We start from the raw sequence: 13,455 nt of genomic DNA, 5'->3' as shown, positions 1-13,455 counted from the left end.
GTCTCAGCAGTAAGAATCACTGCACTGGATCAGCACTATAGCACATTCATCCTCAATAAAGATATTAATAATGTCGTTTTATGTCTCCAAAATCTGAATTATTTTGTCTCCCTTCTGATCTCTTTGCCCTTAGAAATGATTTATGTGCTGGGTAAATAGAGCTGCTGATCATTTTACAAGCAGAGGGTGTGACATGATGGGAGAAGCATCCCCATCAGTCCCAGCTGATTACAGACTGAAGGATATTATATAAAAGTCCAGTCAATCTTTTTTACTTGCACCTGAAGCTTTACACATATACTTTTCATGAACTTTTACCGGAACATGCAGGGTAGCCATAGAAATATATATGTTTTTTATGTTTTCTGCATTTGAACATACAAGCCTTCTCTCTTTTGTTAGATTTGAGAAAATCACCCGCTGGTTACACACAGACTCTGGCCACATTTGGCCTCGCTGCAGAAACCAGGCGATCTGTCTGCGGCTGCTGCTTGATGTGAAGCAGACGAGCTGGCCGAGGGTTTGAACCCTCAGCTGTGGCACAGTTTATCATCACGTAATGCTATTAGACAGCAGGGGTCTGCTGGGCTAATAATGCGGACAAACAAGGAACAGCACATTGCTACGTGGACAACACACACAAGAGAGAGAGAGAGAGAGAGAGAGGTGGGTCATTTAAGATTTAAAAACCCATGCCCACAGTATTCATGCATAACCAGCGTCTAATGCCAAAGGTTGTCATGTTGCAAAAGGATTTTCATGTTCTTGGGAAATTATTAACACTGATTAGCACTGCTGGGCTGTAGAGTATAAGCCTGAAAACAAAGTACACTTTGTTCAACTAGTTTTCAAAGAAGGCCACAGGATGCATTAAAGTATGGAAAAGTATATTTACAACAGCTTGTAAAAACATCTCCGCAGAGGAGGCTTGAAACCTGCTGGCATTGAGAAGTCACAGTCAGTCACAGCAGGCAGTCTGGCACTCAGCTCTGTAGTATTTCACTCTTTTAGAATAAAACTGTAATACCTCAAACTGCACACAGGGGGCGCCAGAGCTGCAGATAGTAGAGTTTGATTTTATGTTGTAGACCTGCGACATCTAGTGGTGTGAAGTTGAATTGCAGCTAATTAGACGTATCTGATCTAATGACACGTATAAAAAATGTTATACACACAAACACATAAACACACACACACACACACACACACACACACACACACAAACACACACACACACACACACACACACACACACACACACACACATAGTTTGAATGGGGGCATGAAACATGGATTTCTTTTCTATGGATTGATTCATGTTTATAATTTTTTACAGCTTCACAGCATTTTGTATGCCAGTGATACCACACAGCATCCAAATAATCTATTTTATTTCAGACTTTCAAAGCACTTCTGTGAAAAGTTATTGCTTTTGTTATTTTCATAAACAGTTGCTCTAAACATTTGCTTTCATCTTGGAAAATATACATTAAAAAAAAAGAACATACAAACAAAAACACAATTTGTACATAACGTATAAAATGTCCCTACAGTCTCTTTAAGAGCATTAAGGGAATGACCATTCAATATGAGCGGCCCCTGGTCGTTTTCAGCAGTTAGCTGCCAAGTGTGATTGTAATAATAATTCAAAACTAAAAATGCCAAAACGCCTCTTGTTTGCACAGGAAGTTGCACAAGTCACAAGAGACCCAGAGCAGAAAATCTCCAAACAGTAAGTGGTCCCTGCAGAACTGGAAAGAACAGGACGAGCGTTTCCCATTCGAATAAACATTACTGAACTCTCATTTTGTTTGTATAATTTAAGGAAAAAAATAATGGCAATGATCCTTATGCTTGTGGGCCCATTTTGTTGTTTGGTGGTGTATTTTGTGCAACAGGAGAAAATGTTTTGATAGTGTCTAAATCATAAATGTGAAAAAAAAAAAGAATTGTGTGTGTGTATTGTTCCCTCTGAATAAAAGAACCAAGGCTTCTTCCTACAGCATTTTCAACCAACATTCAATAATCATCCAGGGAGAAATCAGTCACAGAAGAGGCAGAGAGACCAACAGTCTCCACCAACAGTAGCTTCAATAGACCAGAATGCAAAGCAGCCACAGGACGTGTGTGTTGAGTCGGGGCGGCGCAGCGGAAATCAAAGACATGTACGATCCACAGCTGAGCGATCGCACCGTGAAGTCATTTATATACAAATACATCCACTTTTGACCGAAAACAACAAACTCACACATGCCAGCTGAGGGTTGTTCAGTCATTCTGGGAAATGTAGGAAATCAGTCTGACACAGAGGCAGACTAGGCACTTTACATGTAAATTACCTTTCCACTTCGTTATGAGTCCTGGGACACACAGAGCATCACAGATTAATGGTCTCCAACAGCGTAAGAACATCTGAGGATTTTTCCTGAATATTTTGAATATTTAATGCAGCAGTTCTCCGATGAGGCCACCCGCTAGCATGTAACCACAGGAACGTCAGCTGCAGCAGCAGGACCCGACGAGGACAGAATGGATGTGACGGCGGCGGCAGAAACTCCTGTCGGTGTTGATGAGGTGACGGCGGGTTCTGAGGGACGGGAGGGAGTGGGCTTGGCGATCTTCATAGGGATGAAGACATTAGAGGCACAGTGCTCACTCAGGTACTCTCCTCCTTTCTCCTCGTAGTCCTGCCTGCTGATCCAGCCCTCCGTCCCTCCTCCTCCTCCTGCAGGAAGATGCTGCAAGGCCCAGTCTCTGGCCCCGTACCAGGCATCGAGGGCCGGCCGTGACGCCATGGACACCTGGGGATGAACAAATGTAGACAGCGACTGGATTTGTAAGTGAATCACCACTGGACTGAAAAACATGACTAAGTATAGAGGAAAATAATCTCATTACGTTTCAGTTTGATAACTCTGGTCTGGTCTCCAAATTACTGGATTATTAGGCTGTGTGCATATAAAAGCAGTCAGATCTGTAAAAATCATGTTTAGTGAGATGTTTGGGGTGACAGTGATGACGGTGCTTCTGCTGTCCGGGCCGCTCGGCTCTGCAACGACCCGCCTGAGGACGTCCAGCTCGCTAAATCAGCACCTTTAACTGAAATGCCGACTCATGATTTCTGTTTTAGAAGTCTACTGCTTTGACTCGTTAATGTTTTCGTTTTGACGCTGCATGTTATCGTTTTATTGTTCCTCTGCTTTTGTTCTATTTCATGTTACTTCATTTTATTCTGTTTTATGTAAAGCATTTTGTAACTTGGTTTTGATAAGTGCTAATGAAAGTCAAGTTGGGAGTGAGAAACACACACAAAAATTTAAAAACCCCGGGCATAAGGTAATTTAGAGTATACAATATAACATGTTTATTCAAGTACAGAATTTGTGATAGGATACGATAACATAAACAATACTGAAAGAAGAGCGAGTTTTGCGGCCTGACATCTTATTCAGATATTAAAATGTATGTGATTATCACCTGAAAATGAAACCTTTTCATTAAAGAGCGTAATATAGAATACACTGACTGATCTACTGTGACATCGACAAAAATCGAATAAGGTGTGTGCTTTCTCAGGGTGAAAACACAGCGACGGGCTCCAGAGGGATGTGGTATGTTGTTGTGGTCATGACGTTAACATGAATAATATAAACTGCACCTGGAAGTGCGACTGGAAGGGCCTCATGGCCAGCAGCTCTCGCTCCACCCTCTCCTTCATCCCCGGGTACTGCATGTTGCCTCCTGTCAGGAACACGTTGCTGACCAGCGCCTCCTGCTGCTCTGGAGTGTACCTGCACATGGAACAGAAGTTAGAAACGTGTTAAAAAGGTGATAGTTATAACTCTTTACATTTTCTTACAGAGAAATATCTGAAAAGGTTCAATTGATAAAACCAGAATTCAGACACTAATTATTATATCTGATTAAAACAGAGAGTGTCAGTGTTGTGTTTTTGCGAGTGTCAGTGTGTTTTGACTGAGTGTGTCGTACCTGGCCAGGACGTACTGCAGCGTCTCCATCAGTCCCATCTGGTCCTCTCCGGTCAGGGAGGGCTGGAACAGGATCTCTGGACAGCGCAGACGCTCCGTCCCCACAAACAGCTGGTGGTACTCGGCCATGTTGAACACCGGCTGGAGACAAGGAAGCAGTTAAGCACGAGTAGAAGGCAACACAAATACTAACAGCAGATGTTCGGTGATAGCAAAAAGTGCATGTGTGCAAAACTAAGCTCCTCCAAAACCTCCATTTAGGTTATTTCATACATAAACAATTATAAACTGGTTTTATCTTTTGGCACATTAACCATCCAATAAACACAATTTTACATTCAAATACATTTTGGTAAAACACATCATGCTGATTATTATTTCCACCTAATTTATTCTTACAAAGCCTGAGCAAAAACCTATATTGTGTTTTTTCGTTTTGTTATATTCTGTGACACATCAAATTGGCAAATAATTGACCACGGAGCCTTCATGAGAATGTAAATATCTGTCCTGGACATTGCAGTGTCTGCGCCTCACTGCCTCACCTGAACCACATTAGCCGGTTTGTCTGGCAGAGTGTCCTCGGGGAAGTCAGCATCCATCAGCGCCACGCCATCTCCTTCGTCCATCGGCTGCTCCAGCTCAGACACCTGGCACGGCGCCACAGAACAGCCTCAGGCTACAAGTCAGCTGCAACAAATTTATTGCTGCAAACCAGGACAGATTCTGTACAGCCGGCAGCGCAGTCACATGCTGATGACATATGAGCCTAATTATTAATTATGAGTTTACATGAATGTGATCTCAGCTCTCTGGGTCCCCACTTGATCAGCTGCAATACAATACAGTAACTTCTGCCCCCTGGCTTACGAGCTGACAACCAAACAGCATGTGACACACACACATAGAAAATTAGAAATTCTGTTTATGAAATGCTGATGCATAGATATGCTGTTTATAAAACTGTATGCAATATTATACAATGTTTGAGTGTGTTTTGTCTTGTAAAAATGGGAAGATTTAGCTACATATATAAATATCACAATGTGCATTAGGACTGCTGTATGACAGCTGTCCATCAGTGGTGGGAAAACAATTCACTCCAGTATCAAGAATAGTTTTTTTCTTAATGATTTTTGTAATCTTTTTTTTTTTTTTTAATTCCTGAATCGATATACTTAAAAAAACAAAAATTGCAATACATCATAATCATGAATAATCATCGAATCATGATACCTGTACAAAAGCTGTACTTAAGTGCTTCAATACTTGATGTGCACTATTTTTGGAAATATGACTCATCATATACAGTATCTAGAAGTGTATGACTAAACTTTTCCCCATGGCCTAGTTTTAAAAAAGCAAATAAAAATTGCAAAAAATTGTAATATTGCATCGTTCATCGTGCAGATGTCAGTCTCCCTATCTTATGACATCATCCCTTTTTTGCATACAAAGATTATGGGAAAATGGCAGCTCAGGTGTGAAAAGTTTAACTTACAGATGTACAATAATATATCATTTATTTTGTTGTATTCTTTATATACCGATCAAAAAGAACAGAATTTATTAGTAAAAAATCTGCTGCACATCCTGCACAGGTAACCGACATCTAAAGAGCCTCAAACGTCAACAGAGCACTTGAAAGAGAAGACAAATCTATCCCACCTCGGTCTTTCCCTCCACTCCGTCGATGTGCAGCAGCTTCTGTCGGCCCTGCTCCACTGCCAGCTGCAGTTTGTTGATGTAGGACTGCAGCTCCTCGGCCGAGTCCATGTTCAACTCCACCAGGTTCTTATGAAACTGATCCAGCAGGCCGTCCTCCAGCAGCTCCTGCACCGAAAAAACACACAAATAATATATTCAAACCGCCTGGAAACCAAATTCATGGTTCAAATTTGATCTTTGAATTCCCAGTTTCATGCAGAGAAACAACAAAAATAATTGTAAACAAAACAGATAACATGTTGCATGATATCTGATCGAGTGGTATAATCTTTGCTGTTTAAGGCCAACGCTATGACTTTAAAGAAAGTCTCATGTTTTATGTACAGTGTATTAGGATCTGCAACAACTCGTAAACACCAAACAATAATTAAGTCCTTTGCCTGCACAGCCAGCAGTTTATCCAGCCTCTCTTGGTCCTGCTGCAGTTTCTCCTCCCGCCGGCGGGCGTTGATCTCCTGCAGCCGCCGGAGCTGCTGGGCCCGTCTCTCCTGCCGCTCCTCCACGCTCACGCAGCCGCCCAGCACCTTGGCCGAGAAGGGAAGCTGCATGCGGTGAACCTCCCGCTCATAAAACTCCGGGCTGCGCCACTTCTCCAGCTCTGTGGTGCGTTGAGTGAGGAAGGAAGAAAATAATATATTCATCATATTCCTCAAAGTCTAGCCTTCTAGCCTCTTCACCCATCCGTGATAATGGCATGTGTGTGCATGTTCATTACACAAATTGAGCGTGTATATGTGACGTTTGGGTTTTGATTTTAATTCCAATTTAATTTCTGTCTTAAAGTGTTGCTGCAACAGAGAAGAGCATCCATTTCCCCTTACATGAGATGATGTAGAATCACTCCACTGTATTTGCTTGAGTTAACTTCAGTTGTTGGGTTGACAAAAGAAAGAAAATTTCACAGTGCACTGGGAGTAGTGAGTTAAAACTTAAGAGCAAAATACAACACTTTTTCCTAAATAGCAGTGAGTAAATTGAGATAAACTCACTGACAACAGCTGAATTTAGAGATTTTTTTTCTCTGTCACTTCCTCCATCCCTTTGGTGATATCACAAAACAAAAATTCACAGCTTCAACTCACACGTGAGGTTCCCTAGTGCAGCCTTAAGTGTGGCCATGAGTGTGTGTGTGTGTGTGTGTCTATGTTTGTCTGGATGGAGATGCGGTGCGAACCTTCATGGTAATCAGTAGCAGTGTAGCTGTGTTCGTGCAGCAGCTCCTCCATGCGGCTGAGAGTGATGGCGGCGAGGTGGCCCGGGTACTTCAGCTGGAGGAGACGCTGCAGGTAGGACGCCGCCTGGCTCCCGCCCACGTTCACACGCTTGCAGTTCACAGCATCCAACCTCGGGAAACAAACACACACCGCGTTAAAGTGTGCACAGAGTGTGTGATGGGAAGGTGACAGTGTGTATCTGCGGACGCCTCACCTGCCGTTGATGACCGGCAGAATGTGGGAGCAGTGGTATCCCGAGGAGAGCACGATGCCGGTGTGTGGCCGCGTCACGTTTCTTTGAGCGTTGTTGTGGTAGAAACTGTACAGGCCGTCCACGCCGTAGGAGACGTGCGGGACGCGGTAGCACTCGAACAGCAACTCTGACATCATCTGCCGACAGTGCAGCGGGTTGCAGGGAGCCTCCGTCAGCACGATGGGGTGATCCACGCTGCCCTGGAGGAGGGGATGGTTCACACACATGAACACCAACAACACAACACTGACTGATGATACAGTCAATTAACAGAAAATCATCCTTCGGGGTTATTTTCACTGCTGGTCAAAATTTAAAAAGCACTACTCAAACCTTAACTGGGCTCTGTTAACCTCTGATGGAAATTAGTCCTTGTTTTTCAAATAGGATAGAGGAAATTATTAATGAGTTCATCTGAAAGGTAACTGACGGACTAATCACCAAGGAAAAGAGTAGTAACAGCCCTACACCAATACAAATGAGAAAAAATCAATTATTTATTTCAAACAGATATCAAATCTGTTTATTTTTCCTTAAAAGGCCTGATCCTCAAAGCAGTTTGATACTACTTACAAAGTATACTCTGAAACATAGAATTTTGCATTAATTGCTTGCTCTAAAACAGGCTCTATGGTGTGTGAATTCACATCAATGCTGGGCCTACAACTGGTTCAGTTGGCATCTTAAATCACTTTAAATTACGGTGAAAAATTTTAACCCCTTACAATCCCGTCCCCTTTCTTCGACCCATTCTATTGAAGGGACGAGGGATATTCAAGGGGAAACCAGAGGTCAGCAGTAGATGCCACACAGAAGCGGTAAACATCATCTGAAAGCTGAGAACCTGAAGATTAATTTGAGCTGAAGTTATTATAAATCTGTAACAAACATTGTGTTTTTGTTAGGCGCCTATTTATTTATTTATCTATCTATTTATTTATTTATCTATTTAGAGTGTATAAGGGGTAAAACATTATAATAGGAGCATAATAATAACCACTAAATTATGTGTCATAAGTTGTTGCAGCAATTTTTATGTTAATACCATTTGTTACACAGATTTGGTGCAAAAAATTAACCATTTTTGACCACTCAAAAATGAATTAAAAATGGTCCCAAAAAAAAAAAAAAAAAAAAAAAAAAAAAATCACCCTGAAATACCATTTAGCCAACATTTTTAGGTGATACAAGTTGTGGCACAAACCCTGTGACCCACCCCCCACCTCTGTCGTGATGCCCAGGTGTGTGAACACATAGTCGAAGATGAGCTCCTGGATCTCGAAGTTGACCACCACGTTTCTGTCGAACTGGCTCTTGAGGAGCCACCGCAGCGGCTCCAGGTTGGAGATGTCGTTCCCGATCTGCGTCTCGCTGCGGGCCGCCCCGCGGCTCCGCGCCGCCACGGACTTGAAGAGCAACCGCGGGGAGCCGAGCTCCGCCGCCCGGCAGGCCCAGCCCGCCCGGGTCTGGAAGGAGCCGTTATCCACCACCAGCGGGACCGGGGAGGGGCTCACACACCGGGCCGGGAGCTCGTAAACCGGGTCCGGAGAAGTTTTACAGTCCTGGAACGAGAATATCTGACAAACCGGCTCTGCTCTGGAAGCCATTTTGAATGGGTGTCGCTACAAAATACAACCGACCGGAGGCCTGGTGACACAGTTTTTTAGTTCCTAGACGAAATAGTATTAGCATAAAGGAGGAGTTATATAATATAATATAATATAATATGGTGCATTTCTGAAGCCGGTTTTAAAAGACAAGCCATTTTGTTATTTAATAGTACTTATAATCTAATATCTGTTTTGATTTTGTATTGTATGCCTGTTTATTTGTAACTTTTTAGTTTTATTAATTTGCATGCATTGAAAAAAACGTATTTAATCTTGAAATTCCATACAACTACACAGTGTAATATATCAATATAAACAAATTCCCATTACCCTTATCAAGTCAAAGTGAGAGTGAATGGGCACACTCGGTAGGATGACTTATGAAGTAAATGTGAAATAAAAATCTGTATCTCCCTGTCAGTGAGTGGTACGAATATTAGAAATGTGTGTATCATGTATGGTCACCATCTATTTAAGATCATTGCAGATCTTGAACGAATAGTTACACTTTCCTTTTATGCTCCCCACTGATCAGAGACCAGCTGCAGTTAAATGAACATTTTTCACCACCAGGGGGCGCAGAGGTCTCTCTCTCTCTCTCTCTCTCTCTCTCTCTCTCTCTCTCTCTCTCTTAATGATATTAGGTTACATTTAGGCTTCATAAATCTTACTTCTTGTTCAATTTCAATAGACATCACTCATAGAAATATGCATGCTCGGTTCATTTGACTGACAACTAACATTCCCTTCAGTGTTGCCCATGTTTACATTCACATTTTGTTGTCTGCTTTATCAATAATTACACGTTCAGTGAGGCTGCACTATACCTGCACTGGATCCCTGTGAACAGACATTTCCCTGGACTCTGAATTGAGACATCGCTGGTTTGTTCCTGTCTGACATCATGTAACTCTCAGCTGACTGAGTGACGCACCAGCCTCAGCTGGTGACACGAGACACTTTTAGCTCACCACCTCTCTCAACTCTCTCAACCAGCAACCAAAACCTGCCCTCATACACACCAGGGAGAGCTGCATCCCAGGCAGTTCAGATGCTCCCGGTGGAAAGAGCTCACACAATAATTTCCTCTGTGTCAATTTTTTGTGAATTTTCACAGAAACACAAATCCTGGTTTGCTTGAATTGAACACAGGTTGAACCCAGTCCCAATTCCCACTCAAGGCTGTGATACAGGGTAATATAAAGCAGTGCCCATGAACAATATTACTTCCAAAAAGGGATGAGGACTGACGAATGGGAGTGTTACATCCACAAGTTATACTGTAAGAATAAAAATCCAGGGGAAAAGGGGAAGTGAGGAAAACGGATGTGAAAGGAAAAATTCAGAATTTATCAACAATACCGTTGAAATGTCTATTAACCGGTAAAAAGGCTACAAAATAATATACAAAAAAGAGGAACAGAGACTTATAAAAGAGCAAACCACACTAGTTTTAATAACTAAAATAGGCAGTAAACCATATAACCCCTAATTCAAAGAAATGACACCCTCCCTCTGTCAGAGAGTGAGTTACCAGCTTCTGTACACAAAATATTATATCAGTGGGAAAAACATGGTGTGAAGAACAAGCATCCCATGACAAAAAGCTGCTGTTTCTAATTGTTGCCCATCTTTATTGTTTCAACATCTTGTTGTTGTGTCATGGATTTGGCATTTTTGTTGATCAGCATGTCAACAAAAAGGGGGGGGGGGCATAAATGAAAAGACAGCAGGGAAAGGATGGGTGAATGCCTCTGTGTGTCCCTGGATCTGAATCAGCAGCACAGTGAGCTCCCAAGCCTTCATGATCACTACCATCCATCCATCCATCCATTCATTCATTCATTCATTCATTCATTCATTCATTCATTCATTCATTCACTACTGGACCATGCGGCAAGGGAGACACTTGGGCTTTTTGTTGACTTTTTTTGTTATAACGAAATGTAAACATGTTTTTTTTTTTTCTGTTATTGTAGCCATTTTAATTTAATTTACTTATGTACATGTAAATCATCAACACCAAAACTAAACTAAACAGAATTTGATTCTGCCTTGTGTTGCAAATCTGGAGAGCAAATTTAACAAATTCCTGTCCTTAACACAGAATGACCTCTCTTGTCACAGTTCAGTGATGTGTTTTAATTTATCCAAAATTAATTTATGCATCTATGACTGGAGTACTGGCAATATTTTCCCGTTCAGGCAGCAGGATCTTTTGTCAGATTAACTGCAGCTAAACGGAGGAGTACGTTTGGTGCATGTTGTGGGTTTGGTTCCTGGATAGTTCAGATATTTGGAAGTAGGAAGAGGAGGATGAAGGAGGGAAGGAAGGAAGGAAGGAAGGGAGGAAGGAAGGGGGCTACTGTATGAAGCTTGATGGTGTGTCACTGAAGCACGAGCACAGTTCACTGCTCCGGCACAAAGCTCTAAGTGACTGCCGTCCCCCTCCTCCTGATGCTAATAAGCAGATCTGGGTCAGCTCACTCTCTCAAACACACACACACACACACACACACACACACACATACATACAATAACATGCACACTGGGTAAGACATTCATACACACATAAACAGCAACATCCACACTATCCACCCACACACAGTCACATATGCACACATGGTCACCAACTCATCTCTGTTCCCTTCTCATGCACACACACACACACACACACAGAGCCATCCACGTGCACGCCCTCCCAGAAGGCAAGACGTGACACTGTGCCGCTGTCCGTGCACGGTGCACGCGGGCATCTCTGCCTGTTGTGCAGCGGTGACGAGGCGCAGGGGAACTAACAGGCTACGAGCCGAGCAGCCTCCATTTTGTGGAGCCTGGAACAGACTGCAGGCTGCGAGCAGTGAGGGACAAACATGATGCCTAATACAGGAAAATATCACCCGGATTACATGTATTTAGGAATATATTGAGGTGTTTTGAGTGTTAACACTGATTTTCTTTTTCATTTTTCTGTCAAATAACTCACTGCTGCAGATTTTAAATCAGTTTCTTTAGCCTTTATCCATGGTGAGATTTAATTAAATCTAACTCATTTATTTTATGTTCATGTTTTGATTGCTGTTCCACTGATATTTTATTGGAGTCTGGCTTTTCTTTTTCTATTGTGGAGCATTTTCTTGGTTAACTGTGTTTGTAATGGTGCTGTGTTCAAAATAAAGTTTTTGTTCAGTAAGCCTGCTCTTTTTCTTTTTCATCCTCACTGTCACTTATAACATGAGTCCATATCTGTCCCCCAAGGTACACAATGTCCCCCAGTCAGACTAATTATTGGACCTTAGGTTAATTATGTGAACTTTTTTCAGAGCCAAATAGGTACATACACTATATGTTCCCAAGCAGTAGCAGGTACATGCATGTACTATTTACTCTAAATGTTAAGGTACAATATGAGGAGACATGAGTTTGTATGAATGAATACATTAATACCTAAATAAATAAATAAATTAGGTAAAACATTAATTTAAGGTACATTTCAACTTATAGGCCATGGTCGAGTAGCCTTGAAATAAATACAGTTTTGTAGATTTCTGCATATGACAAATAGGTAATACAATTCTCCAGTTAATACTGCAGTTATGATATAAGAATAAGACTGATCTCTATAAAGTACAAACCACCAAGGGACTGATAAGTACCCGATGTGAAGGGTACAAAAGCTGTACCTGCCCCGTGACAGGCCGTTGTACCCCCAAAGCTACAATTATGTGCTTTATTTTCTGAGTGTTGGAGTGGCCCGGCGCGACCACTGTCATATTTTTGGCTCTGCAGCAGCTCCACTACACCATCTGGGGGGTTGAGTGCCTTGCTCAAGGGCACCTCCACAGCAACTGTAGCAGCATGGGAAGGCATTAGTCACATTTCATCCAGCCGGCGCAGAAATCCAAACCAGCATCCCTCCAGTGCCAAGCCTGCTTTTTTTTCTTTCTTTTTTCTTTTTTTTTTTATATTTTTTTAGGCTGCCACCTCCCCTGCCAACGCCATTTTGTCGAGACAAGAACAGACTGTGATTTCCCAATGACAAGATGCTGTTTCTGTGGAACACAGCAATCGAATATTGAGGGAGAAAAAAAATAGCCTGTTTGCCACTGTTTGGTCTTGTGATTATGAATCACAGCTTGCTGGAATCGTTTCCTTTTTCTTGTAATTGCTAAACATATATATTAAAAAAAAAAAAAAAAAAAAAAAAAAAAAAAATCATTTCCTTGCCATCTCCTTCAGCAAATATCACACTTCATTGCAACCAGCTAAATCAAAATCTCTATATGTGTATGGCAGCTTCAAGTGTCTCATAATGTGAAGAACGTCCTAATATTATTTCACAATTTGATTTTTAGTGTATTGACACATTGTTAGAATAATATGCACGTCATTTCCCCCTTTTCCTTTCCTCTTGTTTCACTCTCCTTCCTTTTTTCTCTGTTTCAGGCTCTCTTTCTTGGTTCATATCATTAGACAGAAGGCTAAAATGTCAGTTTATGAGTCTGTGAATGCAGGAGGGAGTTAGAAAGGAAAGAGGGGAAAGGGGAGAAAAGCTGCAGCTCTGTGTGACACAAAGGAGTGACAGGCAGGGGAAGAGAGCCCGGTTTACATAACAGCTCTGAGTCTGACTGCTTCTGATGGATCAGAGTCACGCAGCGGAC

The 13,455-nt window shown here is 42.0% G+C and overlaps 1 protein-coding gene across 1 annotated transcript; it reads right to left on the bottom strand.

Moving 5' to 3' along the window:
• Window positions 1-1,374: 1,374 nt before the first annotated feature.
• Window positions 1,375-8,801, bottom strand: actr5 (actin related protein 5). The gene is made up of 9 exons (XM_030054924.1): window positions 8,408-8,801; window positions 7,146-7,384; window positions 6,892-7,061; window positions 6,098-6,315; window positions 5,658-5,822; window positions 4,535-4,639; window positions 3,991-4,130; window positions 3,659-3,791; window positions 1,375-2,801 (listed from the first exon to the last, which is right to left on the bottom strand). The coding sequence occupies exons 1-9, from the start codon at window positions 8,789-8,791 to the stop codon at window positions 2,475-2,477; spliced, it is 1,881 nt and encodes a 626-aa protein (XP_029910784.1). The 5' UTR covers window positions 8,792-8,801; the 3' UTR covers window positions 1,375-2,474.
• Between the last annotated feature and the right edge of the window lie 4,654 nt (window positions 8,802-13,455).

The sequence above is a fragment of the Myripristis murdjan genome, chromosome 7 (genome assembly GCF_902150065.1).
Source record: "Myripristis murdjan chromosome 7, fMyrMur1.1, whole genome shotgun sequence".
In the NCBI taxonomy this organism is placed as follows: domain Eukaryota; kingdom Metazoa; phylum Chordata; class Actinopteri; order Holocentriformes; family Holocentridae; genus Myripristis; species Myripristis murdjan.
Note: the sequence above shows the minus strand (reverse complement) of the source record. Positions and strands in the feature narration are given on the sequence as shown.